General features: G+C 38.4%; 2 protein-coding genes across 3 annotated transcripts in view; one reads left to right on the forward strand and one right to left on the reverse strand.

Moving 5' to 3' along the window:
* Dip-C (dipeptidase C) overlaps nucleotides 1-13659 on the reverse strand; it is a 935347-nt gene that overhangs the window by 236621 nt on the left and 685067 nt on the right. The window lies entirely within an intron of this gene.
* Nucleotides 4801-13659, forward strand: part of LOC137654594 (glucose-6-phosphate isomerase-like) — a 65201-nt gene continuing 56342 nt past the window's right edge. Inside the window, exons 1-3 of the mRNA XM_068388368.1 lie at nucleotides 4801-5028; nucleotides 9947-10040; nucleotides 11017-11208. Coding sequence (XP_068244469.1) covers nucleotides 4820-5028; nucleotides 9947-10040; nucleotides 11017-11208 — 495 coding nt within the window. The 5' untranslated portion in view covers nucleotides 4801-4819. The remainder of the gene's footprint in view (nucleotides 5029-9946; nucleotides 10041-11016; nucleotides 11209-13659) is intronic.

Here is a 13659-nt window from a genome sequence, read left to right on the forward strand (position 1 = left end):
CATGCATCACTGTTAACAATGCTGGTTCCGCTTTCATCACTCAGAGGCCTTGATAGCGTAAAATGTGTTTTTAGAGTCTGGTGACGAGCGATTTCTTTCTTATCCTGATTTTTTTTTCTACCGCTTGTAATGGATTCGACAAATGTATTAATAAATGAACGTGGTGCTCTAATTCATAATTTTTCAAACGAATTATTATACAGTCTGCCAGCAAAGACAGCGTATATATCTCGATTAACTGAACATGGATCGTTATCAAGTTTTATCTCTTTCTCTTTACAATAAATTCATCTTTTTCTCAAAGAAAATTCTTGTTTTCTTCAGCTGTGTAATAAAATTTATTTACGTGACCTAAACATATCCTTGTCAATGCGATATGGTGTTAAGTATCTATTCTTCTTTTGCAATAAGAAATATCTATTTCATTACTGATTATTCTTTATTAGAACGTTAGATATAGAGTTTATGGGCAAATGTAACACGCTAGTTTAATATTTCACTCTATGACAGCAGGTTATGTCATCATAATATATTTATTTGAAGTAGGCTATAAGGCTAACTAAAACAATGGACATTTCTAATATCACCAATATCGTTATGTAATTTTGAGAGAGAGAGAGAGAGAGAGAGAGAGAGAGAGAGAGAGAGAGAGAGAGAGAGAGAGAGAGAGAGAGAGAGAGAGAGAGAGATCCTCAGTTTGAAGGGGATTATGTTAATATTGGCCAGACTGGTTAATAGTGATATTTCATGCCTTTTTCTGCTTTTGACTTAATTCCTTTTGCTTTTCTTCCCATGATTTTCGACTCCTACCGGACTCTCCGTTTTAACACTTTCTCTCCTATTGACGGACTTTGTCGTAATTCATCCGTTTCACTGACCTTAAAAGGAGGGACCTTTCCGTGTCGCTTCTTTCCCATCTTAGTCAAGTTAAAGTTTAATGTTTCAAGTTAGCCTAATCTCACCAAGCCATTTTAACTTATATCTCCAATTTTCAGTAATTTCTGTATAATTGTTTCACTTTAATACAGTTATCCCACCAACGCAATAGCCCTTGGATTGTATATTTATATGCATAGTCGTTCTAAAACGAACGAACGACTGGATAAATTTGATACTCAGTTAGCCCTTAGTAGGATTAATACGCACGGTACAACATATCACATCAATTTTATTTGCATGTTTTCAAAACATGGCCATTTGAGTCTTTGGAAAGTTGTATCGTAAAACACTTTGGCTTACAACAACAACAACGATGATAATAATCACGAACAGTAAAAGTATCAAATTATTATTATTATTATTATTATTATTATTATTATTATTATTATTTGCTAAGCTACGACCCTAGTTGGAAAAGCAGGATACTATAAGCCCAGGGGCTCCAACAGGGAAGATAGCCCAGTGAGGAGAGAAAACAAGGAAAAATAAGATATTTTAAGAACAGTAACATCATTACAATAAATATTTCCTATATAAGCTACAAAAAAAATAACAAAACAAGAGGAAGAGAAATAAGATAGAAGTGTGCTCGAGTGTACCCTCAAGCAAGAATACTCTAACCCAAGACAGTGGAAGGCCATGGTACAGAGGCTATGGCACTATCCAAGACTAGAGAACAATGGTTTAATTTTGGATTGTCCTTCTACTAGAAAAGCTGCTTACCATAGCTAAAGAGTCTCTTCTATCCTTACCAATAGGAAAGTAGCTACTGAACAATGACGCTGCAGTAGTTAACCCCTTGAGAGAAGTAGAATTGTTTGGTAATCTCAGTGTTATCAGGTGCATGAGGACAGAGGAGAATATGTAAAGAATAGGGCAGACTATTCGGTGTATGTGTGGGCGAAGGGAAAAATAAACCGTAACCAGAGAGAAGGATTCAATGTATTACTGTCTGGCCAGTCAAAGGACCACATAACTCTATAGCGGTAGTAATTATAGAACATTTGGTAGCGTACGCAGTTTTAATTCTTTGATTAAAAAAATTATTTAAACCTTCTTCTTCTTCTTCTTCTTCTTCTTCTTCTTCTTCTTCTTCTTCTTCTTCTTCTTCTTCTTCTTCTTCTTCTTCTTCTTCTTATTTGGGGTCACTGTTATACAAACTAAACGAAAAAGCCAAAACAATTATCAAGAGTCCTGTCGGATATACAGAAGAAACTAATAGAGCAGGAAAGGTAAAACGGGGAACAAATTTTGGACCAAAAGTGTGTCCAATTGTCACGGACGAAGTTAATTCTGTAAGTAAAAAGACGATTACTCTGATTAGAAACATTAGAAAAGAAGCCCCGACTTATGTAGATGACATATTGTTTCCAAGAAACAATAAATATAAAGTAGAAAGAGCTATAAGCAACTGCCGCAGTTTGGAAGAGCTGAAGAAATTTACTTTTAGCCCCAATCAACAGAAGTCAACGGTGTTAGTAGTAAGACACAAAACAGAAGAGGTTAAAAAGGTTAATGGAGTGGTTAGAAATGGAAGGATAGAAATAGTTCAGGAGTATAAATATTTAGGAGAATGGTACTCAGAAAAAGGAAACCATCGTCAGCATAGGTAAAAAGGGGGAGTTAAAATAGAATAGGCTACATGGTGTAAGAGGTTAGGAAGTATGGAGACAGTAACAGGGTAGGAGATTTAGCATTGCTTGTGAGAATAAAGATCTATGAGGCAGCAGTTGTGCCAGCAATGTTTGCAGATATGGAGACATAGTTTGTAATGAAAGAAAAAGAAATGAAAGAACTAGAGAGTATAGAGTACAAAAATATGAAAGGAATGTTTGAACAGGTTGCTACCTCACCTTATTGGGGGTTAATAGCAGAAACAAGAACATAACCAGTTGAAAATAGAATAGATAAAAAGGTGATGCTGTTGCATAAAATCATAACATCAGATGATAAACGACCAGTTAAGGAGATAGTGGAAGACCAAATAAGGGAACCCTATGGGAAATGCTAGGGAAAATTCATAGAGAAATATGCAATATATATATATATATATATATATATATATATATATATATATATGTATATATATATATATATATATATATATATATATATATATATATATATGCGTATGTGTGTATGTATGATGTTGAAATTGAAGAAGTAAGAAGGCATAAAAAGGAAGAACTCAAGAAAGAAAGAAAAATTAAGGGGAAAATTAAATTAAGCGGAAATGACCAAATTAAGGTTTGTGAATAGTAGGAGAACTTAACATTAAGGAAAAGGTAATAATTATGAAAACAAGGTTGGATATGATAGAATTATATATATATATATATATATATATATATATATATATATATATATATATATATATATATATATATATATATATATATATATATATATATATATATATATATATAAACTATGGAAACAGGGATGATAAGGATAGGTTTTGTGTGTTGCGTTGTGAGGCAGACAATACAATATGTTTAGCTGTAATGAATTAAGAAAATTCAGAAGCAATGGCATAGAGTTGTAGAACTTAGAAACACCAATTGGAGATGTTTCCCGATACATTAGACATGCTCTGGAAATTAGAAATAAAAGTATGCAAGCTGTGTTGTATATGCACAGTAGGAGGTAACTAATAACGATGAATTTTCTGCAGATTGCAACGCTTTGCTCCTATTACGCCTCCAGTATAGTATGCCAGCAATCACCGTGTTGTGGAGAGTCTTTTTAATCTACCTCTGCCCTGGCACTCATGTGTCATTTACTCCCAAACTCCTTCCTTCCTTATATAATTGCCAACGGAATCTTTCCCTCTTGTTCCACCCACCTCCACGTCCATCACTTCTTTTGCCGCAAGTTGCTCGTTAATTGAATTAATATTAATGCACAATTCATTAAAGTGGCCGGAGCTTCATTATTTTTATCTGGCTCAAATAATTCAGAATTTAACTTATAAATAAGAAGACGAAAATGCCAATTGCACCTCCTGGTCGCCAGAATACATGGGCTCTTTGATTAAAACATGTTATACTTCATGATATGCCGATATATTGATTTCATGCTCGGTATTTGCTAGTCTACCTAAGATGGCTCTCTGGTAGCCAGGGAAGAAATGTAATTTCTGTTCCCTTGATTACTACTGGTTTGATTTGTGTATCATTTATCGTCAACAAGAGTTCCTTGGCTCCACTGTCACAGAATGTTGACTCCATATGAAACAAGTAAGTTTGTAACCTCTGTTTGAAGATGTCTTTCGTGTCAATTCGCATACCTTCTGGGGCAAATCGCAAGTCGCTTCCAAGGAATCCAATCCATATGAATGTAGGCTATATCTTTATACAGCGTTGATATCACGTCACTGAGCAAGCATCCGCTACCCCTCTTAATTTTTATTTGAGTTATCCCAACTCTAGATAAAAATTAGGAGAGCTGGCTTATCTGCTTATGTAATACAAAGAAGTGTTTGGCAAGACGAGGATTCTCAGTAACCTATTTTTATTATAGTCATAATTGAGAAGAATTTACGTAAAATACATTTTCTTATTGAAAAATATTTCGCTGTGTATTAGTTTTCGATTTGGAAAAAAAAAGGATTTTCATTACAATAGAAACTCCTTTTGACTCGCTAATATTCTTGAAGAAGACAGTTAGAAATAATTCATGAAGCATGCAAGTGAAAATAAGATGTTGCAAATAATCCATTTCATAAGTATGTTTTTATTTTTCATAATTACGTCTTAAATTCATGATTCCCACAATTATTCTTGATCCAAAATTAATTTGTAAAACGCCTGAAGAATATAAAGGAACATATACAACTTTTTGTTCGTTACAGATCGCGAATATAAAGTACCGCTAACAAATGGGTAACACAGTCGTCCTTGGGTGTCACAGCGGTCACGAAAAACAAGAGTCAGTCGGCTTCGAGACGTCAACAGACATGGAAGGCAAGGGATACTTAACCGAAGAAGCGAGTTACAAGGCTCTTCAGGGCTATTACGATAAAAATGGCAATAATATTAACATTCTTCAGATGTTTAAAGACGACCCACAGAGATTTGATAAATACAGGTATGTTCTATTTGAAAAATGAGGTAAAATTTCTGTCTGTAGACTATACCCTATATTCTATGCTGTTATATTTTAGTGCTATGCAAGGTGTACGTCAGCTTATACATTTACCAGCGATGCATTTTGATTTTATTAATGTATGTCAGTCCTTAGATTCGATGGTTAAGTAGATTTGATAAGGTGTCATTGCCAGACCGACAGGTCTCCTTGGTGCCCTTGGACGTCCTTGAAGACTGTACGACTACCGGTACAGTATTTTATGTCTGGTGAATATAATATAATATAATCATAAAAGAACACATTTGATAAGTGAGGCTAGTGATATTTGGAGATGATTGGATCATCTTTAATTGCTTGTATTTTAGAGGTTTGAATGACACTTAGTCCTTGCCGGCTGGCAAAATGTCAAAAATTGAAAGGGTACCTTATCAGTTGTATGGGCTAGTGTTTGTGATGCCAAAATATTAAGATGATTTTGGATTGAAAGATAATGATTCAATACCATTTAACTGAGAAGTGTTTACTTCATTGTTCTGTATTGATGCCCCGTGGTAGGATAAAATGTCAAAGTTAGGCTAATAACCCAATGTAGGGAAGGTTTGGAGTCTTATCTTTTCAAACGTATCATGTTTTTCTTGGATTGCTATTAAATATTTTCTTAAGACCCCATGATTATATACATTACTGTATACCTGTTTATCTTACTGATTTGAAAAACTTTCCCTTTCTACCAGTCATCATAAATAACTACTGTACTTTAGATTTTAAATCTAGCACACTACTATTAGCTTCACTGTAAATTGAGTGAATATCATGAAAAAGATGTGAAAAATGTACAAATGTTTTGATATTTTATATAGACATTTGCAATAAATCAGTGTTGTTAAAAGTGATCCATAAATTACCGTAGTATCATAGATATTCAAATCATGTTGAAAATATCAAGTCTGATTAAAAGTAATTTAAAAAGCAGGTTCATACAGAATGGTGTACCATTCAAACAGAAATAAAGTTGAAAAAAAATAATGTAAAGAAAAATTTATTTCATCCAGACACCCAGCTATGGCATTAGCATCAACAATTTTATCGAAAAACTTTTGATTTAATTTCGTCTCAAGATGTTATTTCTTCATCATAATTAATGAATCTTGAGAAGTGCCCCAAAAAGTTTTTACCTGACAGTAATCAGTCTTAATAAGTACACTGCTACCACATGAATTATATTTGTTTGGGTAACCGGAGGATTGACCCATAATCTCTGGTAAAGCTGACACAGAGTGGTTTGGAGGACTGACCCACAATGTTTATTTATACTATAGTGCATTTATTATTAAAGTTATTTGATTAAATATAATAACATATTGATTCCATATAACAATAACACCTATATGTTGTAATAAAATCTTTTATAAGTCATTGGTAAATTTTATATATTTGCTGGTAGAACCTTGGATAGGGGTTGTGACCTGGTAGGGAGGTCCGGGGGCTTGCCCCCAGCTAGGTATTGCAACCTAGGAAGGGGGTCCGGGGGCAGGCTAGGGGTTGTGACCTGGGAACTTCTAGGTTAGGTTAGGTGGGTTTGTTAGGTTCTGTACCCTTTTTAATTACATATTCATACCCTATAAACACAAAATATTTGATAAAAAACAGTAAATAAAATATCAAGGAAATGTCAGTAAATAAAATATCAATGAAATGTTAAACTTTTCCTTAATAAATACATGTAATAATACAAAAGAATTAGCTTTAGAAAAGAAAAGGAACAATGTCGGTGTCCTCCAAACCACTCTGGGTCAGTTTGACCAGAGATTGTGGGTCAATCCTCCGCCTGGGTCAGTCCTCCGGTATTCTTTGTGTGGTGCAGGTATGATCACTTCTCAGTTTTGTTGAAATAACTTGAGTCTTTTGAATCACGAGTTAATATTACAGGGTCTATAAATAGCAAATTTAAGGAAAATAGTGTCTCTCCTTTATTTAACTTAACCAATATAGGATCGACAACCTTTATAATTTTACCCGTGCACCGTTATGAGATACTTTAATGTATTATGAGTAACAATACTGTGTTCATTGTCAGGTTAGGTAAGTGGTGGGGCCCAGTTTGGGTTAGAGAAAATGTGTTGGTAGAAGTTTACGAAATATTGCTCTTTGGTAAAATTTTACCCAACACCTAGCCACTTTGATCATAGCCTTCCTACAATCTTCCTTTCCTGCTTTGTCTCAACCAGGAGGTTTGCATAAAGATATTTAGATAATTATGTAGTAGTCTTAGTTGTAAGAATTATCAATTTGTTCCTTCTTGACATACAACCCCTTATCCCTTGATTAGGGAGATTACTTCGGCACAAGCTGCAATCGGCCGTTAAAATTGGATAACATTGTTATCCAACCAGTGAGGGTGCGTACCGAGTAGCCTTACCCCCTCTCCAGTCGGAGAGCATTCACTTTTACTTCGGCCGCTGTCGTGTACATATCTACAGACAATGCTTGGCATACTTATTAATTTTCTTTATTTTTTTCCGAGAAGTGAATGTTGGTTAATAATGTAATGTAAGCAAGAAGGGGAATGGTATCAATAGCCAGTTGCTCTAACCAACTGTAGATACACACTCCCTCAGTGCTTAGTGGCATTTCTGTTTGTAGACATCCCGTTTGCTGACTGTAGGTTGTGGCCTTCATTGCAGTGAAGGGCTTTGCCATGAGGGGAGGAAGCGAGTGAGGGGTTTGTGAGAGTTGGATTGGGTAAAGCCTGGGAAAATTCCAGCAGGCTCTTTGCTGCCTCTGTCTCCTCTGGAGACATGTTGCAGGGGTCAAAAGTCTTCTGATCTATGTCAGTGACTTTAGTATCAACTGTGGTAAGACGAGAGTCAACAGCGCAAAGAAATAAATAAAAAGGAGCATTGAAAACCTTTTGACATAAAGGGACTTTCAGGTTCGCTGCATGGGGAATCTCGTAGCTCTTGGGCAGTCTGCTGTCAATAAGTTAACTTTAGTGCTGCTCCTCTTTTGGGGCTTAGCTGAGCTCAGTGTTTTTTGCCTGGGCTATGGCCAGGACTTAGTGTTCCGGTCTTGTGCCAGGACCCCCATGGCAGTGACTGGGTCCCAGGGTTCCAACCCTGGGCCCTGGCTTATCGATAGCCCAGCTACCCTTGTGGCTAAAGGGGACAGAAGTGTATGGCCCAGTACACTTTCTGCTCCAAGGTTGGAGTAACAGCGACGATCTCCATCTCCCTTTATTCCAGGTCTCTGGAATTTCGCGCCTCTTTCGGCTGTCTTGCCCTCGACTGATAAGATGCGATAGCACCTTTCGAGGCTGTACTCCAGTGTGTTTGTGCTTTGTAGGCTGAGAATTTTGGGTAGAGCTCTTTCTCTGCCCCGACCTTCAGTACATACTTGGGCCTCTTCCACTTCTTCTGGGTCCTGTGACAGGAGTTCTCCTCCTATTGCTGCTGGCTTGTCCTTTCCTTTGTTAGCTCCCATTTACATTCCCAGTTCTGTCCATGGCACAGAACTGTTGGACTTAAGAGGGTGAAGGAGAGTCGGAGGAGCATGCAGCTTCACTTTCGCCCATAGTGGCGGTCGGGGTTTCCCGGGGCATGATATCTCGAGGACTTTGGACTGCAGTCAGGAGCCTGCTGGACCAGACTAACCTGAGTTAGGGAATCTTTTGGTCAAGGACCTTGCATTCATTCATGAGTACAACAGCCTGGGGTCAGGCTACCATGGCTCTGCCTTTGGGGGGAATTTTGTCATTGATTGGCACTTTGGGGCCCCTCAATGATCGAAGCCATCATTGGATTTACCATGATCGGATCTTGTACCTTAGTTCGTGTGGATGTCCAGATCTGCGGGAATGATAATTCACTTAGACCGAGCAGGTTAGGCGGATTCCGACTTCCCCCACTTTTTAGGCAGTGGAGGTTCAGTTTGACCTCTCTCCATGATGTTCCTGCTCGTTCTGGCGAGTTTTTCTTATGATGAAATAAAAACTGAAACCTGACAGCTTAACTGTGTAGTGTTAATGAGATTTTTATTAGATTTATTAGGATTTTATTGCATTTGGCAAATTTCAGTACAGTGAATCTTTTCTATAGAAGCAACTTTATAGATTTCTTTTCTTAAGCTGAAATTTTCAAGATTTTATCACAAAACTGGTAGGAGGTTTGCTTTCATCAGTCTAGTTGAAACAGGGAATAGGTACTTGAGTGTTCTGAAAATAAATTACATTAAGATATTTTTCATCCAGTAGTCCATAATATGCTTAAATATTCATATTGTACCAAAGAAAGGAGAAAAGTTTATAATTGAAATATGGGAAAACTTTTTATATTAATTAAATTTTAATAAAATTTTCTTTTTCTCAGTATGCATGTCAGTATTGGCAGAGGTGCTTACTGGTCCCTTTTTCTCTTTTGGAATACCAAGCCCTGAATCTATGTAAATAAGTTATTTAATTTTTAGTTATGCATTTAACCCTTTTACCCCCAAAGGACGTACTGGTACGTTTCACAAAAGCCATCCCTTTACCCCCATGGACGTACCGGTACGTCCTTGCAAAAAAATGCTATAAAAATTATTTTTTTCATATTTTTGATAATTTTTTGAAAAAATTCAGGCATTTTCCAAGAGAATGAGACCAACCTGACCTCTCTACGACAAAAATTAAGGCTGTTAGAGCAATTTAAAAAATATATAATGCAAAATGTGCTGGGAAAAAAATAACCCCTTGGGGGTTAAGGGTTGGAAATTTCCAAATAGCCTGGGGGTTAAAGGGTTAATATTGAAGGTGGCATTCCAACTTTACACTTTACAATAGTGTATGTTTTTCATGTGGATTTTTGTTTGATATTCATAAGGTTTCCAAATTGCTTTGATAAGACTTTCAAGAATAAATTGAATACTCTACACTTTTTTTCAGTTTGAGATTGTCAACTCCAGACGATGGGGAAATTTTGTTTGATTACAGTAAAAACCGCATCAACGATGAAGTCCTCAAACTATTGTTTGATCTTGTAAGTTTAAGAGTAAAACCCATATTTGTTGGGAACTGGAGTGATGTTCTATGTTAAGTTTTATTGTTTTTTACTTTTGTGGCTTACCTCTAAACTTGTTAGTCACCAACTATTGCATGGCCATTTGCTTGGGAGCTCCATGTAGACCATCCAACATTAAACTTTTGATGTGCTTAAGGTACTTAAGTATCACTCTTTTGGTCAGCATATTCAACCAGTTGTTCAGGGAAACTAGAAATATCATAGAACTTTTTTTAACATTCAGATATCAAAGAAAAACAGTAAACATAACAATACTGTTATAGTCATAAATTCTATCCCTATTCCAAAATTAAGGAATGATTGTGTGTAAATAAGGTTTTTTCTATAGTCTGTTGTACACCCTTTGTTTTTTCATGGATATTGCTCAGTACTGTTCTACTTAGAGAAAACAGACATAAGAGGTAACTGTGCTTATAGAGGTATGAAAACTAATAAAAAAAGATACAATATATTTGTTACCACAGTTATGATGACTAAGGTCAAATACATTTGATGAAATACAAATATCATGGACTGATTTCAACACTTGATAACAAAAGAGCAGAATTTAGTCATAGTTCATTTTTAATACTTGTAAAACTTACAGAAAAAAATTTAGTTTGTTAGCTGGATTAGATAAAACACTTCATTCAGTCCACTGTCTTCACATTTTTAAACTCCTATGACTGGATGAATGATTTGTTCTTAATTCTAAAGAAAATATTGGTAGGAAAAGACAAAGTAAATATTTTTTAATTGCTGGTGTCTGCCTGCTGTTTGAGTTTGACTCCTAAGTTTGTCTGTATGTCCTAGTGTTAGAATTGTTGAGAAAGTACATACCATCCATAGTATTATTTTCTCAACACCTGTAAATATGTGTTTGTATTATGCTGCAGTGTTGATACTTGCCCTGATTATATGACTGTCATTAACATTATGGTTATCATCATAACAGGCCAGAGCTCGCCAAGTTGAAGCTTCACGTGACGCCATGTTTTCAGGGGAGAAGATAAACTTCACTGAGGACAGGGCAGTACTGCATATTGCCCTCCGAAACCGCTCTAACACCCCAATCATGGTTGCTGGTGCTGATGTCATGCCAGGTGTCAATGCAGTACTTGATCACATGAAAGAATTTTGTGGAAAGGTAAGCTAATACACTAGTAAAGAAAAGATGTTGGTTTTCAGGTAATTGTTAAACAGTGGCACCTTGGGGATCAAACACAATAATTGATGTATGTACACTAAATCAATTTGTTCCTACACTAAATACAAACCCTCATTCTTTACTATAGGAGATATTCTAGCGCGAGCTGGAAAATACGGCAGAAAAACCTTAACAAGGTCGTTAACGACCGGACAGGTAATTACCCACCTGACAGTGGTGGGGAACCCTCGGTCAGTAGCTGCTGTTTACCTTCAATCGAATTCTAGCAGTCGCAATGGTAACACCACTGCTCCTGTTCTTTTTGCTGGCAGACTAGCCTTTCTTTCTTTCTTTTTTTTTTTTTTTCTTTTTTTTGATTACAGTAATCCTTTTTCTTTTTCTTTGTAGATGATGTCCTCTATTTGAGGAAGTGTTCATGACGCCTTTATGTCACTGCTGGATGTGGATTCTCTTTCCCTATGCCCCGTTACGGAGTTCATGGGTGTTCTGCTACCCTGCGGAGGATGGGTTCCCCTGCCAAGTATGTAGAAGAGGTCTTCACATTACCTTCTCCTCCTCCTCCTCCACTTCCACTTCATTTTCCTCCCCTCTTCGGAGGCTAGGAGGGAGAGATAGACAAGAGGAAAAGGAGAGATCGCACTCCTTTGCCCAGTGGTTCTCTCCGGAATCACAGGCGACTTAGGAGGAGACATAATCGTGCTTGTTCTGCCTCGCCTTCTGTCTCTTCTCGAGATGTCTCGCCGTTAGTCTAAGCACTCTCGTCACAAACTTAAGAGCGCTTCCTTCTTATCCTAACATAGGGCATCAAGAGCGTATGCGCCAACATGCGCATACGCTCCAACAAGAGCATAGCTCCATCTCGTGCCATACGCTCACCTGCGCACAAACTCCTGCGCAATGGCACTCTCCTGCGCCTGCACGTACGCATACGTGCCCAACACCATCCTACGCGACAGGTAAAACCTGTGCGTCAACTTTCTACTGTTAGAAGGTCTTCTGACAAGGCAGCCATACTGCCTTCTCCCGCAGCGCCAGTGCTTACCAACGCACCAGCGCTTTGCAACACGCCAACGCTTATCAACACGCCAGCACTTACCGGCGCACCAGCCTTCTCCCGCATCCGCAAGGATATGCGCGCATGCCCGTGCGCCCATATGATTCCACTATGGGGAATTTTCTCCTGCGCGCGCGCTACCTACGGTTGGCACAGACGTGCGAAATAACACTCCCGCACGCCCGTGTACGCCTTCACCTAGATATTCTCACCGAAGAGACAGGCGAAATAGGAAGAGAGTTTATCATTTTCGCTCTTTCTCGCCTTCTGTCTCTCACCGAGACTTCTTGCCTCAAGATTATATACACTCGTGCCACAAACCTGAGAAGAACGATCCCTCTCGTCGTCGTCGTGCGAGGGATCATCTAAGAAAACAGAAGAGAGGCCAAGGGCAAAGCACGTCCTAACCTCGAACCCTCTTTTTCGCATCGCATATTAGTTTGAGGGTCTCCGTCCGCTCTAGAAAAAGTCAGATAGAGCGCTTCTCCTTGCTTTTCTCTCTATCTTCAGAGAGATCGCTCTCACCTTTGAATTAGCGATCTCTGATCCTTTGGGGTCTCGTGACAAGGAAACCTCAGTTTCCCGGTGCGCTATCCCTTCGTTTGCTCACAGCTAGTTGCTGAAACCTTAGGTTTTCGTGCATTTAGTCTCGCTGACACTTCGGTGTCTCGTGACAAGGAAGACTTTCGTTTTTCCGTTGCTCTAGCCCTTCGGGTTCTCGCAACACAAACTCTAGGGGCACGTACGTTCACGCTGAACCTTCGGGTTCTCGCAACACAACCTCTAGGAACACGCATGATCATGCTGAACCTTCGGGTTCTCGTGACACAAGTCATCAAGAGTGTTACTCTCATGTCAGAGAGTCTTCGGACTCTTGTCACGCGGAGTGTTCGCGTACGCCCATAACGTTCAGGAGTTTTTCTCTTATGGCAGAGTCTTCAGACCCCAGTCACGCAGGTGTTCGCACGCAATTAGCGCTACACACGCAAATCTCTGATCATACACTCGCGTGGTCAATCCCTCGCTCCCGTGTTTCAGACAGGACACCCTCCCTAATTCCTTTGCTCCCTATTGAGTTAAGGATTTAGAGTCTCTCGGAAACCTCGAAAGAAGATGCAGGGGTTCGTCCCCTTCTTCTCTTCGGTTGAGAGCAGATGGGAAAAGGGAAACGTGTTAGAGAGGCTAAAAGAAGGCACCCAGATAGCAGCAACGTAGAACGCGATGCCGAGGGCCTCGGCCGCTATGTTTGTTATGCTGCGCTTCATGTGGCAGCTCATGAGCTGCCACCCGTTGTCAACTTGCAACTTGATCAATTTATTGGGAAACTCAGATTGCTGACAGGAGGTTCGCCTCCAGGGATTAGAGATCCTTCCCTT

Source organism: Palaemon carinicauda, chromosome 15, assembly GCF_036898095.1.
Source record: "Palaemon carinicauda isolate YSFRI2023 chromosome 15, ASM3689809v2, whole genome shotgun sequence".
NCBI classification, from domain to species: Eukaryota; Metazoa; Arthropoda; class Malacostraca; order Decapoda; family Palaemonidae; genus Palaemon; species Palaemon carinicauda.